This window comes from Halichoerus grypus, chromosome 7 (assembly GCF_964656455.1).
Source record: "Halichoerus grypus chromosome 7, mHalGry1.hap1.1, whole genome shotgun sequence".
NCBI lineage: Eukaryota > Metazoa > Chordata > Mammalia > Carnivora > Phocidae > Halichoerus > Halichoerus grypus.
In genome coordinates, this window is record NC_135718.1 from 114,043,921 (window position 1) to 114,071,041 (window position 27,121).

The 27,121-nt window shown below is 41.8% G+C and overlaps 1 protein-coding gene across 4 annotated transcripts in view; it reads right to left on the reverse strand.

Moving 5' to 3' along the window:
* The window catches only part of CACNA1E (calcium voltage-gated channel subunit alpha1 E), a 319,486-nt gene that overhangs the window by 88,809 nt on the left and 203,556 nt on the right, over positions 1–27,121 (reverse strand). For all 4 annotated transcript variants that reach the window (XM_078078099.1, XM_078078097.1, XM_078078098.1 and 1 more), the window contains one exon: positions 2,617–2,732. In XM_078078099.1, coding sequence (XP_077934225.1) covers positions 2,617–2,732 — 116 coding nt within the window. The remainder of the gene's footprint in view (positions 1–2,616; positions 2,733–27,121) is intronic.

Here is a 27,121-nt window from a genome sequence, read left to right on the forward strand (position 1 = left end):
AGCCTCTGGCAAAACTCTAAGTTAACAGGTTAAGTGTTACTGGTGGGATGCTCCTTTATGCAGACATAGAGGGTTTTAAAGTCATTTACAGCCCACTGTTGTTCAGAGGGCATCATTTAAAAATCAGGTACTCATTAAAATACCCCCCATGGCAACGTGAATGACGTCAGCCTGGGAGTCACATCTGCTGTGTACAGTGCCTGGGTGCTGGGGTGGGCAGATCGGAGGACCCGCAAGGCAGACGGAGGGTGTGTGGTGCCGCTGAATAGCTCTGAGAAGTGCTCTGAGGGCTCTGGATGTGCCGAAGCTGCCCCCCCTCCCCCACTGCCTTTTGCCAAGTTCTCTTTCGAACTTGAAAGTGTCTTTCCAGGGAAATGTAACCCATATGTCTCTGATTCACTCACACCCCATTTGCAAAGGGAAGGGCCAGGAAGCACAATTTGACGTCGCAGTACGTCTTTTTTCTTAGAAGGAGAGAGCTGGCTTTGCCAACTGGAAGAAAGTGGAGCCTTGGAATTCTGAGCGTATCGGAAGAGCAGAGCCCCAAAGAACAGCGTCCAATGCTGCCTGACCACAAGTGGGGTCACAGACGGGGCGGGGAAGGTTCTCTTCCAGTTCTGCTGCCAGCCTGCCCACAGGGGCGGGCTGTCAGATGGCTCCTCCACCCAGGAAGCCAAGGACAGTGGGGAACTTCAAGCTGCCTGCCAGACCTGGAGGCAAGTCTGCTCGGTAAGGCTGAGTTACCATTCTGGAAAGAAGGCGGAGAGGTTCACATTCACCCCCACACGAGAGCCTCGGAGAAGAAAGGGCAACTTGGGAAGCGCCATCAGTAGGCACAGCGCAGGCCTCCAGAGGCAGCAAAGAGATGCAGATAGTCCTAAATGGGAGGTGGTTTTTAATCTATCGGGCACTGAAATGGCACTTTTCATTGCACACACACTCACACCTGACAGGTGATCAAAGGTTGACTCCAGAGCCGAGAGTGAGCTTTTGTGTGCTGGTGGTTAGAACAGGAGGGCCATGGTGTCATTCCAAAGCTGCTGTAGAAGAATAAGGCTCAGGCAGCTAAACGTCAAATCATATTCCAAATTTTTCCTGCGAGACCTCACATTTGAGCTATGCTTTCTACCAGGAATAGAGAAAAAAAATGCTGTCATGTGTATTTTTTTATTAAAATAAATTACTCTTTGCTCAGGATGAAAATAAAGATATATAACAGCAATGCAATGCAATCTTTAAAATAATAAGGACAGCAAATGCATCCATTTTACTGACAGATATGGGGTGATCGATACCCCTCATAAGCAGCTGAGCCACAGTCAAACTTGAATCTGGTGGCTCTGTGGGTTAATAAAACCGTGATAGGTTTGGACCTATTCTCAAGGCTGGGCAAGAATTGTTCCTGATGCTGAGCCTTGTAGTGAGGAACTGGGGACAACTCAGGGAATAGCAACAAGCAGTTCTCACCATCAGCTATTACCCACTTACTGCACTGGCCTCACGGTCAACCTCCCTACTTCTGACCTTGCCCTCCTTCTAATGCAGCAACCAAGTGCTCCCTTCAAATCTTCAAACAGACCATCTCCCACCTCTGACCCAAACAGTCCAATGGTTCCTGCCTCACTTACAGGAAAGCCCCAAACCCTTACAATGGCCGATAAAGTCTGCCCTTCCTCCCATTACAGCCCCCACCCTGTCTTCCTGCTCCCCTCCCCTTACTCATTCCTCCTCCTGCTCTGGGAATATTCCTGGCCCACTTCTACGCTAGAGCCTTGGCACTGAGATACCCCCCTCAGACATTCCATTCCCATGACTTATGCCTCAGCTCCTTCAAGTCTTTCCCCAAAATGGGTCTCCCTGACCTCCCTATTTAAAATCACAGTCTAGGGGCGCCTAGACGTTAAGCGTCTGCCTTCAGCTCTGGTCATGGTCTCAGGGTCCTGGGATCGAGCCCTGCATGGGGCTCCCTGCTCCGCGGGAAACCTGCTTCTCCCTCTCCCACTCCCCCTGCTTGTGTTCCCTCTCTCGCTGTGTCTCTGCCAAATAAATAAATAAATCTTTAAAAATTTAAATAAAATCACAACCTACCCTACACCCCATAACCCTACCTTGATCTGTTTTCTAGTGTACTTATCACCTTCTTACAAGTTACTTACTCATCATTTTATCTCTGCCTTCCCCAGCTAGAGGGGACTGAGCTCTGCAAGAAAGGCTCCCTGCTGTGTCTCAGGTTCCTAGAACAGGTGTTGGCACAAAGTAAACACTCAATAAATATTTGTGGAATGAATGGATTGTTGTTGCTGCTGCTGCTGTTGTTGTTGTTATTATTATTATTATTAGCAGTAGTGTAAAATGTCACCCACCCAACCTCTGTTCCTGGACTGGCTCTGTTACCTTTCACTCACTTCACCTTCCGGGCCTCACAAAGGTGTTTGGTAGAAGAACAGGGACGGTTAGACCCCAGAGGAAGGAAGAGGGACCAGCAGGGAACGCACAAAGCTGGTGAGCCATCCAGAGCTTCTCTGTGCTCTGGCCAGGGCTGCCCCTGTGGATGGAAGCGGAGGGGGCGGGGCAAGGGGCTGTCTGCAGGGACATCTGTGAGCCCGCACGCCTCACCTGCTTTGTCTATCCAGGCGCGGTACCCATTCAGCTCACGCTCAATCTGCTGCTGCCTCCGCAGTTTCATGAATGCTCTCCGGTTCTCCACTCTCTCTCTCTCTTTGGCGAATTCCCTGTGGATGAGAAGGATGAGATGCAGGAGTATGTAATGTATGGGGAGCACCAGGACAAAGAGGAAGGGTGAAGCCTGTAGAAGCGAGGGAGTGTTGGAGCAGGTGCTTCTCTACCCATCGCGTCCCCTCTCCTTCCAGACGGCAACTACGATCTTAAAATGCCTCACAGAAACCTACCTCCTTCAGCCTTGTGCAGGAAGCTTTTCCAGATCGGTTTCGTCCCAGTCAGCCCTAACACCCTCTGCGTGCTCTATCTGGAAAGTGCGACAAACTAGGGTTCAAAATGCTATGTTCTGTTTCCCCAGCTACAACACCAGCCCTCAGCCCCCTGGGGGGCACACCTTGCCTTTGCGCTTTTAGTAACAACCGTGATTAATGTATATTGACCAATTATGTGCCGGCCCTGTGTGAGGTGCTTCAGACCCATGGACTCATTTAATCCCTTACAGTCACCCTATGAAGGAATAAGCACTATTAAAATTCCTATTTAACAGATGGGGAAACACCAAGGATCAGAGAAGGGAAATAACTTGCTGGGATCTGAAGTCAAACCACAGTGCTATGCTTCCTCTGGCGTCCCGCATCCCGCGGCACTCAGTAAGATCAAGAGTACCAAGGCCTCGAAGGGCCGATTCTGTGTGAAGATGGCTGGCGGAGGTTAAATAGGGAAGGGAAGGCCACGGAAAGGGCCCCTGGCTCCAACAGAAAGACAATGGGAAGGTGGGAGGGGTAGGAAGGGAGATAATGGAACAGAGGGCAAGCCAAGATCAAAGATCAGGGAGAAGACACAGTCCACTGACAGGGGCAGGGGAGTCTGTGCCACAAGACGGTCAAAAGCCTAAAGCCCCATGGGAAGAAAGAAGGGAGAAGAGACCCGAGGGCTCCCTGGCAGAGAGGAAGACAAACAAATTCAAAGGTTGAGCACACAGGGATAAAGAAATGCACATTTGCTGAGAGGCCTCTCCGGCAACCATCTCTACCAACGCCCTTCTCGTCACCAGACACCCGTCCAGGCTACCATGCCGCTCAGCAGTGTCATGCTCGCCAGGGCTCAGGCATGCTCCTCCTGCCCCGGGAGCGCTGCACGTATTCAAGGGGGTCCCCGTGACTAAAGAGGCGCAGCCTGAAGATGAGGGAGCCCAGCAACCCACTGTGGGTCCTCTCAGCTACTCCCTTGTTGTGTATTTGTTTGACAGGACTTCAAACCCACTTGCTTATGACTTAGGTGAAGCTGTTTTAATCTACTTGTATATGACAAAGAGAAAAAAAAAGATGTAGACTTTTTTTTTTTTTAAAGATTTTATTTATTCGAGAGAGAAAGAGTAAACGATATAGAGAGAGCACAAGTGGTGGGGGCAGAGGGAGAGGGAAAAGCTGACTCCCCGCTGAGCAGGGAGCCCGATGCGGGGCTCGATCCCAGGACCCTGAGATCATGACCTGAGCCGAAGGCAGATGCTCAACTGACTGAGCCACCCAGGCGCCCCAGAAGTAAAGTTTTGATAGAAGAATGAAGTAAGTTGTGTCAGGATGGCACCATCTCATCTGTTCTTGCCCATCAGAACTCAGTTGCTCAGCTGCTGAGGGGCTCCACTGGGGACTGAACATGAAAGCGTATGAAGAAACAACTATAGCAAGGGAACATTAAACTGTGAACATAGAGTCTGTGAGGACCATCTAAGAGCATCTGGTCTGAGCAAGGCTACACTCTGCTGATCAAAGATAGCTCCCTGAAGACCTTGGGGCAATCAGCTCCCGCCTTCGCAAAGCAGACGTTTTTGGTTTTTGTTTTTTTTTTGCAGTTTATTTTTTTAATTCCAGTTAGTTAACACACAATGTTATATTAGTTTTAGGTGTACAATATAGTGATTCAACAATTCCATACCTTACTCATTGCTCATCAAGGTAAGTGTGCTCTTAATCCCCTTCACCTATTTCACCCATCCCCCATCCCCTCCCCTCTGATAACCATCTGTTCTCTAGAGTTAAGAGTCTATTTTGTAGTTTTTTTGGTCTCTTTTTTCTTTTTTCATTTGTTTTGTTTCTTAAATTCCCATATGAGTATTTGTCTTTCTCTATTTCACTTAGCATTATACTCTCTAGATCCATTCACGTTGTTGCAAATGGCAAGATTTCATTCTTATGACTGAATAATATTCCATTGTGTATATTATACCACATCTTCCTTATCTACTCATTTATAAATGGACATTTGTACTGCTTCCATAATTTGACTATTGCAAATAATGCTGCAATAAACATAGGGGCGAATATATCTTTTCGAATTAGTGTTTTTGTATTCTTTGGGTAAATACCCAGTAGTGGAATTACTGGTCATTCTATTTTTAATTTTTTGAGGAACCTCCATACTGTTTTCCAATAGTACATGAGGGTTCCTTTTTCTCCACATCCTCCCCAACACTTGTTTCTTGTGTTTTTGATTTCAGCCATTCTGACAGGTGTGAGGTGGTATCTCACTGTGGTTTCCCTGACAATGAGTGATGTGAGTATGCTTTCATGTGTCTGGATGTGTTGGCCATCTGGATGTCTTCTCTGGAAAAATGTCTGTTCATGTCTTCTGCCCATTTTAAATTGGATTATTTGTTTTTTGGGTGTAGAGTTGTAGAAGTTCTTTATGTATTTTGGATACTAACCCTTTATCAGGTATGTTGTTTGCAAATATCTTCTCCCCTTCTGTAGGCTTTTAGTTTTATTGTTTCTTTTGCTATGCAGATGTTTTTTACTTTGATGTGATCCCAATATTTTTGCTGTTGCTTCCCTTGCCTCAGAAAACATATCTAGAAAGATGTTATGACCAATGTCAGAGAAATTATTGCCTGTGCTCTTTTCTAGGATTTTTATGGTTTCAGGTCTCACATTTAGGTCTTTAATCCATTTTGAGTCTATTTTTGTGTATGGTGTAAGAAGTGGTCCAGGTTCATTCCTTTGCATGTAGCTGTCCAGTTTTCCCAATGCCATTTTTTAAGAGACTGTTTCTCCCATTGCATATTCTTGGCCTCCTTTGTTGAAGATTGGCTATATAATCATGGGTTTATTTCTGGGCTTTCTATTGTGTTCCATTGATCTTTTGTACCAGTACCATAGTACTTTGATTACTATAGCTTTGTAGTATATCTTGAAATCTGGGACTGTGATACCTCCAGTTTTGTTCTTCCTTTCCAAGACTGCTTTGGCTATTTGGGGGTCTTTTGCATTTCCATACAAATTTTAGAATTGTTTGTTCTAGTTCTGTGAAAAATCTGTTGGTATTTTATAGGGATTTCATTAAATCTGTAGATTTCTTTATAGACATTTTAACAGTATTTACTCTCCCAATCCACAAGCATGGAATGTCTTTCCATTTCCTTTTTTTTTTTTTTTAAAGATTTTATTCATTTATTTGACAGAGACAAAGCGAGAGAGGGAACACAAGCAGGGGGAGTGGGAGAGGGAGAAGCAGGCTTCCCGCCGAGCAGGGAGCCTGACGTGGGGCTCGATCCCAGGACCCTGGGATCATGACCTGAGCCAAAGGCAGACGCTTAACGACTGAGCCACCCAGGCACCCCTGGAATGTCTTCCATTTCTTTCTGTTGTTTTCAATTTCTTTCATCAATGTTTTATGGTTTTCAGAGGCCAGGTTAAGTTGGTTAAGTTTATTCCTAGGTATACTGTTATTTTTGGTGCAACTGTAAATGGAATTGTTTTCTTAATTTCTCTTTCTGCTACTTCATTATTCATGTATAGAAATGCAATGGATTTCTGTATATTGATTTTGTATCCTGTGACTTTACTGAATTAATTTGTCAGTTCTTGTAGTTTTTTGATGGAGTCTTGAGGGTTTTCTATATATAGTATTATGTCATCTGCAAATAGTGAATGTTTTACTTCTTCCTTACTAATTTGGATGACTTTTATTTCTTTTTCTTGTCTGATTGCTGTGGCTAGGACTTCCAGTATTTGTTGAATAAAAATGGTCATCATGGACATCCGTAAAGGTAATACTAATAGGCAACAGTGAAAGTCATATAGCAGCCCCATAAAGAACATCTTGCCCATCAACACCAGCTCCCCTGTTCCCTAGCAGTATGTTCTAGCAACATGAGACTTGTACTTTTGCACTGGTAGCTGGACATCAGCTCTCAGTTGGCTAAGCTGTCTCTTCCCAGTACCAACTTGTATAAAGGTACACGTCAACTAAATTTGTATTTTATGGGGCGCCTGGGTGGCTCAGTTGGTTAGGCGACTGCCTTCGGCTCAGGTCATGATCCTGGAGTCCCAGGATCAAGTCCCGCATTGGGCTCCCTGCTGTCAGCAGGGAGTCTGCTTCTCCCTCTGACCCTCCCCCCTCTCATGCTCTCTCTATCTCATTCTCTCTCTCAAATAAATAAATAAAATCTTAAAAAAAAAAAGTTTGTATTTTACTCCTTTCCTCTCCCCTTACCTGGAACAATAGTGTGATTAATCAGTCATTGATTTGGAGTATGTTATTTCTTTATTGGCTTATTAAGAGAAATTATCCTGTACACTATTGGCTTGTAAGATTCCTGCAGTAAACCTATGTTAAATAAATTGCTGGCAAAGACAAACTCAGCCTCTGAGCATATTTTGCCTCCCAAAATAAAACAGCCCTCATATCCAGGAAGGAAGGAACAAGCCAGGGGTTGAGGGACATGCCACAGCCCCAGGGCAGGGGAAGAGGAGGAACCTCATTCAGCCTCTCCTGCCATAATATATGGATTCTTTGGCACAGACACCTTATCATGGCCATAGGCTGAGGGTTTGAGAATAGGGCACATTAAAGGAGAAATTCTGGGCTCATCTTCAGGTTCAGCAGGTTCTACCAACAGTGTTGTGGGGGAATAGAGAGGGAAACAGTCAAATGAAGAGTGCCAGGGCCAGTGAGAGTCAGAATAAGAGAATGCAAGTCCTGGGGCACCTCCTTTCCTTTCCTTCTTCTCTGGATTGCTACAGTTAGAAAGAAACAAGGGGCTGGCTTGGTTCATGGCATTACCATCTATCAAAGTTTTTACCTTTGGCTCTTTGTCTTCTTTCTATCCCTCCTGTCCAATTAGTGCCATGTTCTATTGGTTCTATCCCCAAAACAGCACTTGGATCTACCCTCCCTTGTCCAGGCCCTCATCCTTTTCTGCCTGGACTATTACAAAAGCACTCCCATGGTCTCTCAACCACCTGTCTCTCTTCCCTTCATTTTATCCATCTCACACATACTTTTTTTTTTTAATTTTTTGTTTAAGATTTTATTTATGTATTTGACAGAGAGAGACACAGCAAGAGAGGGAACACAAGCAGGGGGAGCAGGAGAGAGAGAAGCAGGCTTCCCGCCGAGTGGGGAGCCCGATGCGGGGCTCGATCCCAGGACCCTGGGATCATGACCTGAGCCGAAGGCAGACGCTTAATGACTGAGCCACCCAGGCGTCCCTCACAAACACTTTCTAAAACACACACTAGATCTGATCACTTCCAAACCTAAAATAATAACCACAGTGGGTAACATTTGTGGAACACCTAGTTTCCAAACACCTTCACACATTTTGCTCATATTTTTAAGAAGGTAGAACAGGTATTTTCATCCTCAATTTAAAAGTTAAACAACTTGTTCAAATTTAAGTAAGAAACAAAGCCAGGATTGGACCCCAGTCCTGTCTGCTCTAAGAGCTCAGGCTCTTCATGCCCCACATGTCTGCCTAGCCCAATGGCATATTTATATGCTGATTTCTTTATTGTTTCATATATATGTGTGTCTTGATTTTTCAACTACACTCTGGGGATCCAGAAAGGTTTGAAGAGGAGGTAATATTTTAAGGATGACCTTGAAAAAAGCAGAATTTAAGCAGGCTATGAGCACAAGAACACAATAATCCTTTAGCATCTAGGGTGAGCATCATTACCAACATCATCATTTTCTAGCTCAGAACACTGAATCTAAGGGGAGTTAAGTGGCCCTTTGAGAGAGCAAGTGTCCAAGGACACAGAGCCACTAAGAGGAACCAAGACCTTCAGATCTTCTACATTCCATATTCTTTCTATTTTTCCTCTGCTCCTCCACAGCCTCCTCCATCTTCTGCTAAATGAAATACAAACACCTAACATGACCTTCACAGTCTTTCACAGCCTGATACTAACCTTTCCTCTAAGCCTCGCTTCCCATCATTCGCACCCACCCACTTGCCTGCAGCCAGCGTGGCTGACGCCAGCAGCTGCACCCTTCTCCCTGTTCTGGAGAATGCAGCACAGTTCTCAAGGTTTGGTCCACTGGTTCTCTGCCGGGAATCCCTTCTTAATTGCCCGAGTCTGTCAGAATCCTTCTCCAAGGCCAGGTTGAAATGTCACTTCTTCTGTTCAGCTTTCCCCTCCTCTCCTTCCTCCTTCCCCAGCCTCCAGTCTCCATCCTTTCTTTCCTCTGTGCCTTTACAGCTCATCTCCCAGCCATGCTTTACTGTGGTGAGCTGTGCATGTGTCTGTCTCTCCCTCTATGTGAGCCTTTTGTGAAAATACTCCATGTCTTGCTCAACTCTGTATCCTCCCAGACTAAACAGACTAGGCCTGACACATGGTAATAGGCCCAATAGATTTCTTTTTAATTAAAAATATCCAGGCTGACTTGGAGAGTAAACTGATAGCTCTACCCTGGTTCTCAAAGGCTTAAATGAAGGAACCCTCCAACTCTGCACTGATCCAAAGGGAGGTAGGTGAACTAGCCAGACAGCAGCAGTTGCCAGGTAAGTCCTGGACACTGCCACCACTGTTTCTCTTGGTTTGGCTCCACTAAAATCTCTGTAGAATCAGTCTATGAAGTATGCAGTGTGTCACTTCTACCTGGCCCCCAGAAGGACCACGTAGCTTGATTTCCGGTGGGAGAGAGAGGCCAACAAACCCCAGTCTAGCCTCCCTGCGTATTTGGAAGTTTTCTGGCTCTGGGTCTCATCAGCTGGCTTCCCTGCTCTCCTCTACTCCCGCTACAGACCACCGTGTACTCTCACCCTTCCACCTGGCCTCCTGGCAGGGCTCAAGGGCCCAGGGCCTAACAAAACTGGCCTGGTCTTTTAAAGAAGCCTCTTGGCTAAGAAGAAGCAAAGAATAAGCACCAGTGGGGATACTTCCTGAGCAGCCCCTGTGTCAGTTCAGGAAGAAGGGCTGGGTAGGGGGAAGGTTCTGTATTATGTCTATCAAGGGGACTTTTAGGTTTTGTTTTTCCATTGGGGGCCTAGGGCACAAAGTCTGGTACCAGTGTCTTTCACACCTGTCATCCCTCCCTTGTCGTCATAACTGTGCCCATGGCTTATCTCCCTGACTAGTCTACAGGCTCCATGAGGCCAAGAAGAGCCTACATTGATTGTATCACATTCCAACGAGGCCCTATGAAGTTGAATACCAAGGCCTGGTATTACAGTAGATTCCACAGATTATGGAAATAACATATAAAGAACAGCTAATATTCACCTAACGTATTTGTGACATTTTTAAATTTTAAATATATTTTTTAATTTATTCATTTGAGAGAGAGACAGAGCACAAGAAGCAGAGGCAGAGGGAGAAGCAGACTCCCCCCTGAGCAGGAAGCCCAGTGCAGCACTTGATCCCAGGACCCTGGGATCATGACTGAGCCAAAGGCAGACGCCTAACCATCTGAGCCTCCCAGGCGCCCCTGTGACATTTTTAATCTATGAATCACTTTCATGTAAATGATTTCATTTATATTTGTAAAGATCCTGGAAGATTCAGAAAGGCTCTTGCCCAAGATCACCTCATCAGCAGAAGACAGAGCCAGAATTCAAGGTAATATTTTCCAAAGTGAGGTTAAGTGCCATTTCCACAATTCCTCAGCTGTCTTACATGCTATCTAGATGTCAACATTTAAAATCAGAAGGGGTTTAGTTTCAGCTCAAGGTCAAGGAAAATAAAGACCTAAAAACAGAGTTTTGTGCTTTTTCTAAAAGGACTAGCTTTTTAATTGAGCAAACAGCACAAAAATCCACTGCTCTGTGTTCGGTTAATAAAGACCCAGTATAAAATTCAGGGCATTAGTCAAACTAGTAATATACTCCTTGATTTTTTTGTCTGTAGCATAGCCACCATTTATTCATGTGTATATTACATTCTAGAGAGAACAGGGACAGACAGGATTCAGTTCCAATACCTACCAAAAATAAGTGTCTATTCTAATGTTAGATCTATTATGTCCACCATTCTTGGGAGTATATTCGTGCGTAGCCCCGAGGAAAGGGAAACATGTCCCGCCACTGATCCCCTCTTCCCTGAAGACCTGAGTACTCTCTCCTTTTCACAGAGGATCCTGGGATTATTCAGATGATGGTGTTTTGGCAAAGATAAAGCATACAGCTGCTACATTACTCAGTCATCCAGATGACTACTGCCAGACTTCCTATTGAAAGGTACCTCAAAGAGCGGCCCTCCAAGTATCTCAACTTATCCAATTCCCTTGGATCAAGCAAGGAAGTTTAAAAGGAGGAACTCTGGCTTATAGTAGAAAGTGTTCACAACCCCTCAGCCTTTCTGCATTGGCCTGTGGCTTAAGGTATGAGATGGCTAAATAACTCCTTTTTTATTTGCTCCATCCGGTGTAGAAATACCCACAGATATAACAGAACTCAAGATGGAACGCATCTAGACTCCAGAATCCCAAACAGGGGGAACGAAAATAAACCCCATGTGAGGTAGCAAAAATACTACCAGGTCTATTCTCAGAGCTAGGCATCCAGGTAACCTCTGTGCTAAGAAACTGGCAGTAACCTCTCTGACTCAATTTCCCTGCCAATCATTAGAAGGACACAAAAATCCCTCTCTCTTAGCCCAGGACAGGAATAAATTGGGTTACTCTGGAAGTCCAGACTGGGTTCCTGTAAAAGACTGTATAATGGTAAAAATCCAAATTCTGTTTCACTGGAGATACTTCTTACCCAATTCTGTCATCCATTGTTTTTAGCTGCACTGCCCCCCCACCTTTTTTTCGTCCAGGAGGATAATTTGCTGTTCCCTCCCATGACAGAGCTCTCACATAGATGGAAAGAAAGTAAGCTGAAGCTAAGCACGGATGAGTCTCTATTCTAGTTGTCACTTAGGTGTGCAAGGTTTGGGTTTCTAAATTTCAGTTATGGGAACTAAGAAGAAAGCTGATCTCCATGTTCTGCTTGGTTAAGTACAATCTTCTTCTTTCAGCCTAGCTAGTGAATTTACATTTGTTTGACTGCTTTTGTTTTCCAGCAGTTTACATGAGAGGCATAATTTGTGAAAAATCAACTATTCCTACACAGCCAATTACAAATTATTCACAATTAGATGAAGTGGAAGAATTATATAATCTCACACAAGGTGTAACACCCAAAACATTGTCATGTGTGACTGGTGGGAGGTGTACAGGGAGAAGGCAAAGTTCTCTTCCAAGTCATATTTAGGTAAACATTAAAATGGGTTTATATTTCCTGAACTTACAGACCTATAAAGGAGCCACTGCCACAGATAATCCACGAAGGGCTCATCTGTAAATTAATACATTAAAGTGACTGGTTTTTGTCCATGGGCTGATGTGAGGGCACTTGGTCATTCACATTGCTAGAATTTATCATGAGGTGACTAAGTCACTGGGACTAACTCTTGGGAGATTCAATGAAGCCTTGCTCCCGCCTGAAATTCCTGCCCATGTTATGTTATGTGAACTTAGAGTCACAGGGCACCTGGACAGGTATCTCTACATTTATCTAGGTAGCGAGGAAGACATTCTGGTAGGTCTGCTGTGACAAGAAATGCTCTGTTGGAGGACTCTGGCTCCTGTTTTAGCCTCTAGCTCCAGACCCCTCCTCCTGATTCAGTACACACAGGGAGCTTTGTTTACTCATGCAGAGGCCTTTGCGGCTGTCATGGCAACAAAAAGAAGACAAAGCCGGCCAGGATGGGCTGGCCTGTGTGACTCAAAGATCTGTTTACCCACACTCCTGTACACACTTGTATGCTTCATCACACACACACTGGCACAAATACACACATGCTCACACTGGCACGTAGAAGCCTATGCAGACAGACTTTGCAAAGCACACAAATGGCCACATGGTCATATTCCTATTACTCTTTGGAGCCCATATTTCCAAAATGCTTCACTGCTCCCGGGGGGAACTTTGCCAGTCTTCCCGTAACATGTTTGCTCCAGGAAAGGGGAGTTGGGGTTAGACATCAAGAAAAAACCTCATCAACCCTAAATATTCTGAAATTAAGAGAAATTGGGGTAAGTCAGATAGGCAATTGTGTGTTGGCTGGGATTTCATTTCAGTCTCATTGGAACATGGGCTGGGGGATGGAGGGTAAAACAGCTTTTTGGTTGTTCTTATGAGTCTGGGGAAGCTTTTCTCCCATTTTTCAGAGGAGCAAACACAGCCCAGAGAAGGTAAACACCTTGCTGAAGGTCACACAGTTCAGCTGTATTATAGTTATTTATGTCTTATCCCTTGACTTGTTCCAGAAAGGATTTAAGGAGCCTTAGGTTGCTAATAAATAAAGGCCAGAAGAGCACCCAATTCTCTAAATGCCATCCAGTGTTGACTCTAATAAGCAGGATGGATGGGAGTCCGGGAGGGTGAGGGATGCTTAACTCAGGCCCTGTATCACACCATGTCACACCTCCTCAGAGATCAGGGGCTTTGGGAGGGCTCCTCCAATGAGAAGTTGTCCTTTTCTAAGGCAGTTATGGCAAATCAATGACCCTACACAGAGTCTTGTACCCCACCCCGACTCCTCCACTCTATACCCACAGCAACAGAACAAAGGCCATGGGTCTCACAGACCAGAATATCAGGTGGGTGGGGGGGGAGTAGGGGGCTAACAAATCACCTCTCCAAGCCTCTCCTTTCATATGCAAGGAAACCAAGGCACAGACAGGTCAGATGGCTTGCTGGTCCAAGGCCGGTAGCATGTGATGGCTGCCCGGAGCCTAACTTGGATCTCTGGATCCCAAAGCCAGTGCATTTCATATCTTCATGACATTTCAGGCATGAGAAGTCAAAGAAGCAGGTTCTTTTAGGATCTTGGGGAAGGCACGGTCTTTTTATTTTTTGTCTTGTTAGTCTTGACATTGAGAATTCATTTATTTGTTGGAGTAGATGCAGGGGAAGGCCTGGCAATTAACACAAAGGGGATAATGAAGGAGCTGGAATATGTTTCCTGTTTTGCTTTTTGCTTTTTAACCTTGAAGTTGGTGTAATCCAGACTGTTAGAGCATAACTAAAATCTCTGAAACCAAACCAAACTGGATTTGAATCCCGTCTACATCAGGGTATGATCTGGGGCAAGCTAACATGTGACTCTCGGTTTCCTCCTTTGTAAAATAGGAATAAACACCATACCTGTCTCAAAGCGTTGTGAGGATTAAATTAAATATTAGATGGAAAATGCCAAGTATAGTATCTAGGAGAGTAGGTGTTCCAAGTGCCTATTTTAAGTATCACTGACACTCCTGAAAATGTATCATAATACATTTAACATATTACCAAGGCCTTTATCCATCCATCTATCCATCTCTACATATCCAAAATAAAATTAATTGAGTGCCTGCTGGGTGGTTGGCATTATTTTAGAATATGGGGATACAATAAAAAGCAGAAATCCTTGTCTTCATGTAACTTACATTCTAGTGGAGGAGACAGACAATACACAAGATAAAAAAGGGCAATATAAAATATGTACTTGTAAGTTCTAAGGGGAAACTAAGGCATAGAAGAGGAACAGTAAGTATGGGGAAGAGGTCTGGGATTTGGGGTAGGGTGGCCAGGGAAGGCCTGGCGTGAGAAATGACTTGAGAGGTGGGAGGCAGTGAGCCATACAGGGTATCTGAGGGAGAGCATTCTAGGAGAGGCGACAGCCAGAGCAAAGCTGTGGGGCAGGAACTCCCCAGAGGAGCCTTCCAAGAGTAGAAAGGAGCCAATATGGCTTTGAAGTGGACTGAATAAACAGAAAACAAATAAGATGAGGTCAGAGTGGGTCACAGGCTGCATGGAGGTGGAGAGCTAGACCGTGTGTAGGGCTTCAGAGGCCCTCTATTTGACTTTTACTTGGTGTGATCTGGGAGCCATTGGTGGAATTGGAGCAGAGGAGTCAATGATCTAAGCTTTCATAGAATGTCTCTGGTCACCCTGTTGACAACCGGCAGATGAGGGCTAAGGGTGGGAGCAGGGAGACCCTACAGGTTATATCCAGATCATGGCTGCCTTGTCCAGAGTGGCAGGTGTACAGATACTGAGAAATACCAGGGCTCTGGATATGTCGTGAGGTAGGGCTAAGAAGACGTGATGACACTTTGAATGTGGAGCATAAGAGAGATCTGGATCAAAGATGACTCCCCCCACCCCCGACAAAAAGTTGTTTCGCTTGAGCAACAAGAAGGATGGAGTTAAATGAACTGAGAAGGATGGAGTTAAATGAACTGAGACGGAAAAGACACTGTGAGGAGTAGGGGTTTTTTTGGAGGGTGGGGTGGGGATCAAAAGTTCAGCTGTGTATGTAAGTCAGCTGGATATCCAGACACATTCACATTAAAAATCATTAGGCCCAAAGCACTAATTCTGTTATCCGTGTGGTATGTGCTAGTTGCTAAAGGAGTATTCTACACGGTCTCCCTACCACCCCTCCGTTCTTCTCCCCTGCTGTCATATGCTAGAAAGATGGTGACTGATTTTTCAGCAAAATATAATCCAGAAATTATTGTTGCTGTTGCCGCAAATAAGATTCAAAACAAAACCAAACCCCACAAATATTCTTGAGTGATGCATTATTGTATTCCAACTACTTCACAGTTCCTCCCATCAGCGGGGATGATCAAGGGATAGCATGTACTATGGACACAGAAAAGTTACTTGTTCTCACGTGCTTGACCTTACAAGCTTTTACGATGGGAACTAGGAAACCATACTTCTCTCCCTATTCTACAGATCAGAAAAATCAAAGGCCTAGAGGATCAGTGTGACTTATGGAAAGACATAGAGTTACGAAGAGGAATTCAGATCTCCCAACTCTGTATAATTACCTACCAGTCCGCACCACCCCATTGTAGCACACAGACACTATCGAGGCGTGAACTCAGGGGCACACATGTCACCTTCTGTCTCTCTCTCTGCACATAATGGGATATGTTTCAGCCACAATATTTCAGTGGGTTCAAAGCCCTGTGGTAAGGAAGAATGAGCCAGGGGATTTCATATTCTTTCTCCTTCATTTCCATCCCCCCGCTCCGCCCCCCGCAGCACTCCACAGCAGGAAAGAGGCTTCTTGACAGGGAACAAATGGCTGTGTTCTTTTAAGAGACACTTTTGGCACTCCTCTGAGAAGCTGGAGCAGTCAATCCTGCGCGCCCCCGCCCCCCCACCAAGGGTCTGGAGGCTTCTGAGGAACGGGTGTGGCTGCGTTCAAGGGAATGACTGAGAATTTATTACCAAGTTGAGTCATTATACACTTTAATACTGTGTGGGCTTTTTTTTTTTTTTACTTGTAGAAAGCTTTAAATTTCCCAGAATCCATTGTTCAATAGCCCCAGATAACTTAAACATTAAAGATTCCTCTCAGGGAGGTAAAATCCTTCTGGTTCAGCATCAGAAGATTCTTCCCTGTTAAAACAAGCCCTTTCTTCTGCTTTGGAATGGACAAGTGGAACCAAGATGGCCCAGGGCTGACAGAACGGGAGTGGCGGATGATGAGGAGTGGAGCAGAAATCTGAAGGAAAAAAATGGGCTGGAGCAAACAAGATGGGGAGAGAGTCCTGAGGGAGGTGAACAAAGTTTGCAGACTTGGTGTTGGCTAATGCACCAAGTGTGAGCTTACCACACGGAAAGGCTGACCAGGCTTTTCTACTCACTATCCTGGTAAACATCTCCATGATGGGCTATGCAGGAGTTTTCACTCACATGTATTCATTTGTATCTTCAGGGTATATTAAAGAGCCCCTCAAACTCAGCTCCATTTTTCAGACAGAAAAATCAAGGCTCAGTACAACTAAACTTGCCCAAATCACACAGTCTGTAATAGAAACAGCCATACCTCAAACATTTCTGTTCCTTATAAACTGTCCACTTACTTGTTGGTGGCCCTATTATGCTGTCAATTCTGTGAGGGCAGGGGCTGTGTCAAATAGCTTTTGTTCAATATCACATTCATAGTCCCAGCACCGACTGGCTGCTCAGGAAACGTTTGCTAAGTGAATGAACTGTACCCCACCCCACAGGCAACCACTGGGCAAAGAGCAGTTCTGGATTTTGGAACAAGAGGAGAGAGTGGATCTAGTGGCATATGCCCTGGGCCTCAGTCCTAAAGATGTGTCGTTCCAGAGTGTGTAGAGTCAATGGGGGGGTGGGGGAAGAGGGTGGCAGCACAGGGCGGTGCATGAGAATCTGTGACTCCGTGACTCCCACTTATTTTTCCAGGAGAGGCTTCTTCTCAATCTCCTTTGATTCTCCTCCAAACATTGGCGTGTCCCAGGATCCAGACCTGGGTCTTCTCCTTGAGCATCCTCCCTCTCCGTGATCTCAGAGAGCCCCATGGAGTCAACACCATCCTATGCTAAAGACCACATTTATATCTCTAGCCGCAACTCACCAATGAACTCCAAAGCCATTTGTGCAACTGTCTACTTGATATCAGCAATGTGGATGTGAAGCTGGCCCCTCAAACTTAAGATGGCCAAAGCAGAACTTTTGATTTCTCCCCTAAACTCCTCCTCCTCTAGTCTCTCCCATCTCAGTAAATAAATAATACCACCCAGGCTCATAGTCATTTTCGATTACTCTCTTTTCCTCACTGCAAGGCCCATCCAATCTATAAGCAATTCCCAGCCATTCCATCTACCGCCTTCGTTCCAACTCACTGCTACTACCTGAACCCAGGCTACTCGTCTCTTGCCTAGATGCTTCCTACCCTCAGTAGCCCACAATAATCTCACTAAGTGACTTCTTATTTCCACCCTTCTCCCGATACCCCTATTTCCCTCATGGAAGGAAAACTGGGGGGGTGATTTTGAAATACAAAATAGTCATGTTATCCCCAGCCTACGACCCCGTTCCCCATTCCCCGCCGGCATCTCACTACTAAAATCCAAACTCTTTACTATAGTCTACAAGACCCTACATGGGTCAGATCCTTGTCTATCTCCCTGGTTTCAGGGGGCCTTTCCTGACCACAGAACCAAAGTTAATAATCCCACTAGTTGTCATGCTCTACTATACCAGGCTGTTTCATTTCATTAGTAACCTTTGTCACTAAAAGATGATTTTTTTCACCTTTTTTTTTTTTTGTCTTTTCACAAGAATATAACCTATATGAGGAAAGAGTCTCTTCTATAATGTTCAACATTGTGTCCTCAGTGCCCAGATACTTAGAAGGAACTCAACAAATACTTATTGAATGAATGAATAAAGGTAACAGAGCATTCAAAATTATGCGTTCTTTTCTTTGGAGGTAAGTTACCTTTATGAGTCATGACCACTGCACATCCCATCTAGTGGTTGTAGGATCAATCCCTCTACTCCGGAATTAATTCTCAATGAAGCCACTCTGAAAACAAGCTATCCACCTCTTCTCTGACACTTTACATGAACTTTCAAAGCTACGCCAAAGCTGCAAAGTATCGTCACTTCAGGGAATTCTTTAGTATATTCGGCTTAAATTTTTTCTGCTGCCATTGACAGCTCATCCCTCTGCAGACTCACTTACGTTGATGGCTATTCTCTTTTATTTAGCGGTCTTTCTTAAACTGAAGATACTTAATAAATCACCAACTTCTTTAGCTTATCTTACAGTTAACCTAAGTTCTTTGACAAAATGCAATTAATTATTACCTCATTGAAAATTTCAATGCCTATTAGAAACAAATGCTACAAAAGCAGGTGATGTACAAGCAAAGATGTTCTCCTTTGGAAAGGCTAGCAGGTGGTGGACATTACCGCTTAAGACTACTGGAGGCTATGCACATTCCCATGAGGACTCCGTAACAATAAATATACAACTAAAGTAACAAGATGTCATAAAAGATACGTACACATGTAGTATAGTGAAAAAAAAAAAAAGAGAGAGAGTCCACAGGCAAGTCATTTAACCTCTTTGAGGCTCGATTTCCTAATACACGGCATTGATAAAAATACCGACCTTACTGAGCTGTTGTCAATGGGCTCACAAGAGCACCTAGCATGGCATGTCTTAAATATATGTGAGCTGAATCTGAAGCCCAAAGCAGCTGGTACTCTTAAAGTCCAAAGCACTGTGGTGGATTACTGTTGTTATTTTATTGCCTTGGGATATGAACTCAAAATAGACATTTGGATCAAGGATAATACAAATAAGTCAACATCAGAAAGGAATACCAAGAGGAAAGTACATCCTTTTTTTCCCCCCCTTTCTTAGGTAGGGCCCTGAACTTCACTACAGGATATTTCTGCCCTACCCTGCTCTGTGCAGTTGAGGGGATGAAATCATACAAAGGCATTAAATTCACATTCTATCGTGTGCAGGAAGTAGGAAATGTATATTACCCTTTTATTATCAAACAGTAGTTAAGAGAAATGGATTCTCATTAAAAGTGCCAATTTGCAATAGCATAAATAGCCATATCCTTTTGCGAGGAAACATGTTCTGCTAATAAACACTGATCATTTTTTAGCTATCCTATATCCAAATATTACAATGAATTCTAAGTTAAAATATGACTTCTTTCCAAATCTTCAATTCTTACCTGAAAATACATCTTATTTGAAAACATTATCCGTGAACACATACGGCGCCACAGTAATGAAGAAGTACATGCACACATGTGGATACACAGTAATGAAGAAGTACATGCACACATGTGGATACACACAGACACACACTGATGGCCAGAACCCACTTACAGGAAGCCCACTCACACCTGAAAAGATCTATCGTGCCAACGTTTCTTCAGAGGTTTACCTACTCCTTTGTAGATATGCCCCCTACCTGGGAAGCTAGTAAGTATAGGCTTTATTTCTAAGGTGGGGGGGGGGGGGCGGGTAACTAGATAGGATTAGCTAAATAATTCTGCACAAATGCGAAATACGGTAGTCACTAGGTTGCTATCACTGTATTTCTCCCCAGTGCTACTCAGGAAATGATTGCATTTTATAAAGAATCTGAAAAGTCAAAAAAACTAGCTTCTGCTTCTGGCAGAATGATCCACTAGTGTTCTGAAATACCTTTTATACAAAATTCCCAGATGCTGGGTAAATTGCAATAAGCATAGCAATTAATACATTGCTAAGCTTAAAGTAACAGAAATCTCCATAGTCAAAAAAACAAAAACAGACATATGCTATATAAATATTTTCACCCAGTCTGTGGTTTGTCTACATTCATTTTCTTAATGCTGCCTTTTGGATGAACAGATTTTTTTTTTTTAATTTTGACAAAGCCCAACTTACCAATTTTTTTGTTTTATTGTGTTTTTTGTATTCTGTGCAAGAAATATTTGCCTGCCCTAAATTCTCAGACATTCTCAAATTAATATTTATCTACAGAGAGAGACAGGGGTCTAGATTCATTTTTTCTTCTCCATACCAATATCCAGTAGATCCAACATGATTTATTTTAAAAAACTGTCCTTTCCTCATTAAATTGACTTTGCACTTTTGTCAAAAATCAACCAACCACATATATGAGGGGCTCTCTATTCTGTTCCGCTGATCTATTTCTCTATCCTTGCACCAATACCATATTGTCTTGATAGAGTAGCATTATAGTAAATCTTAAAATCAAATGGTGCAAGTCCTACAACTTTGTTCTCCTTTTACAGAATTGTCTGGCTTCTCTAAAGCTTTTGCATTTACATGTTAATTTTTTAATCATCTTGCCTATTTCTTCAAATTAGCCTGCTGAAATTTTGGTGGGGAATATACTGAATCTATATATTGATTTAGGGGTAATGGATATCTTAATGATATTGTCTTTTTTTAAGGATTTAGTTTATTTTATTTGAGAGAGAGAGAGAGCATGAGCAGAAGGGATAGAGGGCGAAGCAGACTCCCCCCTTGAGCAGGGCCCAACATGGGGCTCCATCCCAGGACCCCGGGATCATGACCTGAGCCAAAGGCAGACACTTAACCAACTGAGCCACCCAGGCGCCCCTGTCTTTCAATCTATAAAGATGGTATGTCTCTCCATTTTTAAAGGACTTATTTCAGAAATGTTCTGTACTTCTCAGTATAAAGGTTTTACACATCTTTTGTTAGATTTATGCTTAGATATTTGATTTTATGCTACTTTTAAAAATTTTTTAATTCATTTTTCATTCAAATTGAAATTGATCATTGCAAGTATATAGAACCTGATTTTTTGTATATTGACATTATATCCTATAATCTTGCTAAATTTGCTTATTATTAGCTCCAGTAGTTTATACATTTTATTGTTAGTTTCAAAATATATGATATTGTTCTTGAAAGAATTACAACTTTACTTCTTCCTTTCCAATATTCTTGCCATTTCTTTTTCTTGCCTTATTAAAATGGCTCAGATCTACAGAACAGTGTTAATAAGTGCTGAAAGTATAAATTCCTTGCCTATTTCCAAATCAGAGGGGAAGGGATTAATATTTTATCTATAGGTATGGTGCTAGCTTGTAGGTTTTTTAGACATTCTTTTATGAGATTGAGAAAGTTCTCTCCTTTCATTAGTTTACTGTGAGTTTTTATTATAAAAAGTTGGATTTTGTTAAATTCTTTTTGTGCCTCTATCGAGATGTCATATGCTTTTTCCCTTTTATACTGTTACTATGGCATATTACGTTGATTGATTTTCAAATGCTAAACCAACCTTGTATTCATGGATTAAATATTACTTGGTGATAATGTATTATCCTTCTATTCTGCCAGATTTGATTGATAATATTTTATTCAGGAATTTTGCATCTATGTTCATGATGGATATTGTTCTGTAATCTTCTTATATTTGTCAGATTTACATATTGGGGTTATGCCTGCCACATCAAATGAGTTGGGAAGTGTTCTATACTCCTCTATATTCTAAAGGAGCTCATGAGGATTGGTATTATGTTTGGTAAAAATGACATGTGACCTGGTGTTTTGTTTTGCTTTTTGGTAGGAAGGTTTTAGATCAATTTAATTTCTTTAATAGATATGGGTTTATTTAACTTTTTAGTTTCTTGTGTAAGTTTTGGCAATTTTTGTTTTCAAGGAACTTGCTATTTTATTTAAGTTGTTGAATTTACTGGCAGAAAATGTTCATATTTTCCAATGTCTGTAGGACCTGTAGTGATAACCCCGTTTTTATTCCTCATGTCGAAAATTTGTGTTTTCTTTCTTTCTTTGAAATTTAAAATTCAAAGGTAAATTGCACAGCAGAGCAAATAGCATTTAATAAAAGGTCAGTGAACTGTGAGGTTTTATTTTTTTTGGGGGGGGGTTGTTTGTTTTTAAACACAGCACAATAAAATAAAGAGATGAGAAAAATGAAAGGGAGATTAATAGGAATGTTAGATATGATGAAGGTCTTTAAGTCAAGTCAGAATTCCATAATAAGAGAAAAGACAGAGTGAAGAGAGGAAATATTTGAAAAGATAATACCTGAATTTCTCAGAATTGTGGAAATACTCAAATATATAAGTATAGTAAGTACAATATATATAAAAGTAGGATAAATTTAGAAATCCATAACTAAAACCATTAAAGTAAAACTACACAACACCAGAGACAAAGTCTTTAAAGGAGCCTAAGAAATAAGAAAATAATTGATCACTTACTAAGGAATCACAATTAGCTCTCATCAGCCATGATGGAAGCCAAGATACAGGGATTATTTCTTTAGAATGCTGAGACAAAATAATTGTCACCTTTGAATTATGAATCCTGACAAACACTAAGGATGTGATCAAAATAAAGATATTTTTAGACAGCTAAAAACTGAGGGAATTTGCACTGTCAAAGGAATCTCTGAAGAATGTACTTCAGAAATAAAGAAAACAGTCTAAAAAGAAAAGTCTAAGATGGAAGAAAGAACAGTAAAAAAATATGTAGGAAACTGTGAGTAAATCTAACAAAATATGTTTAAAAGATTATGCCTAAATCGTTCAGTTAAAAATATAAATTACAACTTCATATTGGTCTAATAATCCCAGGACAGGGTAATATGACTTACTGAGATTTTATATTTTGTGGTAGAAGGTATTAAGTTTATAAAAATTTCATTAATTGAAGAAATGCCTGAGAAAAATTAAAATTCAGCCATTGAAAGAACAGATAAATGCTAATAACTTCAAATTTGATAGATGGTATAAGTAGAATAAGTGAAAAAATATACAAAAGCCACGATTCTCTAATGATAAGTCTATGTGTTGGAAGCCTCAAAAAACGTACATATAATTTAATAGAATTAACAGAGTGTAACAACATCAATGAATAAAAATATCAACATCCAGAAATCAACTGAAACTCTAGACACGAGTACAATTAATAATAAAATAATAAACTAGCAAAAAATGCCATGAAGTATCCAGGAATAAATATAAGCAAAGATGTGCAAGACCTTTCTGGAGTTATAAAACTATGTTGAAAGACATTAAAGAAGGCACAAATAAATGAAGACATCTGTATGTTAATGGATAGACTTATTATAAATATCACTAAATCATACTATAGGATAAAAAGCATTCTAATGAAAATCTAACAGAGGCTTACTTGGAATCTGATAAGGATTTTAAAATTCACATGGAAAAGAAAAGCCAAGAAGAGCCAGATATTTTCCTATAAGTGGTGTTGAGCATTCATATAGCATTCATTATCTACACGGAAAATAAATAGAAACGGGTCACTATCCTAAATCATTCACACAAAAAAAGTCTAAGCAGTTAAGGCCTCACAAAAGTAAAAAGCAAATACAAATGGGCAATAAACATTTGAAAATATGCTCAACCTCACTAGTAAACAAGAAAATGCATGTTAAAACCACAATATGCTGTTTACACACATCAAACTGACACAAATTCAGAAGTCAAAGAGTTTAAGTATTAAGAAGAATGAGGAACAAGATCTCTGATATGCTACTGGTGAAAATGTAAATTGGTACAGTCCCTTTAAAAAGTGATTTTTTAAAATGCGATTGGGCATGGGGCACCTGGGTGGCTCAGATGGTTAAGCGTCTGCCTTCGGCTCAGGTCATCATCCCAGGGTCCTGGGATCGAGCCCTGCATCGGGCTCCTGGCTCAGCGGGGAGCCTGCTTCTCCCTCTCCCTCTGCCTCTCTCCCTGCTCATGCTCTCTCTCTCTGTATCTCTGTGTCTCAAATGAATAAATAAAATCTTAAAAAAAAAACCTTGGAGTCAATTAAAAAAAAAAATGCGATTGGGCATTATCTTGTGGAGTTGAACATGCAGATGCCCTATAGCCCCAAAAATTCACTTCCAGAATCTTCTGGCAGCGTATTTGCATTAACAAAAAACTAGAAGTATCCAAGTGGAGAACACATAACTTGCAGTACATGTATAGAGTGCAATTCTATACTGCAATAACAGTGAGTGAACCAACAGGTATAAAAATATACACAGGATGCTACAGTTCATATAGCATTCAATGATTTATTGTGTAGGGAAATATATATAGGTAGTAAAACTAATGGAAAGCAAAGGAATAATAAGCACTACCCTTAAGGGGGAGATGAAGAGATACAGTTGGGGAAAGGCCACTGGGTTTCACTAATACTCCCTCTCTTAAGCTTCACTGTGAGTACCCAGATATTTTATTTACGTTTATATCACATATATAGTAAACTATATAAAAAATTTTATATACACACACATATACACAGATATACACACACATCTATAGGTATGTGTATATATACACACACACACACACAAACACATATTGGGGGGTATATATGAAATATTTCAGACAGAAGGTTTTTTTTGTAAGTCAATGAACCAGGAGTCATGAAAACATACTGTGTCATAGTGATGAGGACATTGAGTTACCCTGAATAATAACAAAAAAAAAAAGGACCAGACTGGAAGAAGAGCTGTTTTTTGGTCCCAACTTTGACATACTCTAGTTATGAAATTCTGGGTAAGTCACTAAATGGCCTCAGTTTCTTACAAAATGGATGATAACTTTTTTTGAAGTTATGGTAGGAATAAAAGAATAAAATATATACAAAGGTGCTCTGGAAATTTTAATAAACCATATGTTCTCATAGATGAATACAGAAACCCTAAAAACACAAAGAGGAAATAAGTTTTTCTCCCAATTCAAGAAATTGTCTGTCAGCTGTATCTTTACAGTTGCCCCAATGCCCTGTCTTTCAAAAATATATAAAAGCAGTCAGAACTCATCTTAATTTTTACCCTCACCAAGTACAGTGGTGAGCCTCTATCTCATGTTCCCAAAAAAGCCATTCACATCACTCTTGCCAAAGAGACAACAAAAGACACACCTATCGTACCAGTATGCATAACAATAAAAATTAACATCACGTGTCATCCAGGATCTCCACCTGTCTTTGAGTGAGCTAAAGGAAATATGATGTAGAGTCTTTTTAGAATTCTCTTTGTCCCTCACCCACAAACCTGCTTCCCCAAACAACTCCATACATGGGAATTCTTCACAGGAAAGTCCTGCTAGCATCCCCACATTGGCCTGTCCTCTGATCATTTCCTCACTAGATTAGAAGGGCCTTATCATGACTACCAGTGGCAATCCAAGCTGCATTATCTAGATAGAAATAAGGATTAAAAAAAGGCTCATCATCTTGCTACCAACCATAACCATAGTACGTCATCCTCAAAGGCTGACACACAGAGACATGAAGCCATCCCTCTGAAACCTGGGTTCTTATTGGTCCCTACAGCTCTGTAATCAATCTAATGAGGGATGGAAACCATGGTCTTAACACCAACAAGAGAAAGGGATAACAAGGATGAAAGTCAAATATCAAAAGGTTCATCTGATAAGGACAAAGAGCACTGAATAGAAGTAGGCAAAGAACACTATTTGAATAAGGGCCAGGGGGTCTGGATTCTAGCCCTACTCCACCACTCACCACCTCTGGGTCTCTGTCAAGACAATTTGGTTGTGGGGATGGGATGGGGGTGGGGGGGCTTTACTTCAGCCCTGAAATGTTCTCTAAGGGCCTTGTTAGCTTGAGTACTCTATGGTTATAACTCAAATGAAGTGCAATGTAAGTCACATCAGATTGGTCCCCAGGGAATAAAATTTAGAGAACAAAGATGCAGGGCATGAAGGATGCAGGGGATGAAGAATATGAAGGAAAAGTCCATGTTATATAAAATGCAAACAGTCAGTGTATAAAATGAGGAAGATTTGGGAAGCCAGGGGGTAATAAAACAATGGGATATAGATTAATTATTCTAAAAGGTCTTCTGGACAAAGTTTGAGAGGGTCTCCCAAAAGTAAGTCATGCTTTTCCTACAGAACATAGCATCTGCCTCAGAGTAAGAACTATATATGTTTACTGAATAAAAGACCAGGACTGAGAACATCTGCTAAAGAGAGGTTTGCTGATATGGTTTTTACAACTGGAAACACCTGCTCAAAACATGACAATTTGGAATATTATCAGAAAGACCGGAGACCCTTCCAGAAGTAAAAGAGACACCCCAAAAGAGTGAGTCAGTGGGGGTAGGGAGACTGCCCTCCAAGAAGGAAGGTGGGGCAATGAACCTGCTGTTGGTAGAAAATAGACTGCACTGGGTTAGTTATCTACAGTGTCCAGCTCAATTCCCCTGGAGACCTGTAAAAGGTATTCAGGACACAGCACTGACTGACTCGAGGGGTACAGTCCATGGCTACAGAACAACTTCTCATGAGGACAACATGAAATAATCTGTGGGGGGAAAGTCTTCATTTGTTCACCAAATTCTCATTAAGCATCTACCAGCACCAGACATGATGCTGGATGTTAAGTATAATTTAATGCTATAATGTTAAATATAATACTTATAACACTATGCCACCTTATAGTTTGTAAAAAACTTTCATACAGAGTATCTCGAGAGTAACTCAGTATTTGCAATACATTAAGCCCCCAAAGCCATATAGACCCCTTTCAAAGTTTGTGAGATTGCAAATTAGAATTAACTTATTTCTTGTAGCATGATACTTGAAAGGCAAAACAAAAATAAAAACAAAACACCCTTTGTTTATGGAGAATATCCATCTTGAATGGGAATGTGGTATTATCACCAAACAAGAAACCAAAACCAAAAAAAAAAAAAAAAAAAAAAATTCAAGTTAGCAAATCCAATGAAGAATAGAGGGAAAAAATCTGGTAAGCAATAGTCTCTTAAACCCCAGCAGAAGAGTACAGGACACAATTCTGTAAGAGACTGAAAAATTATAAGCTGAA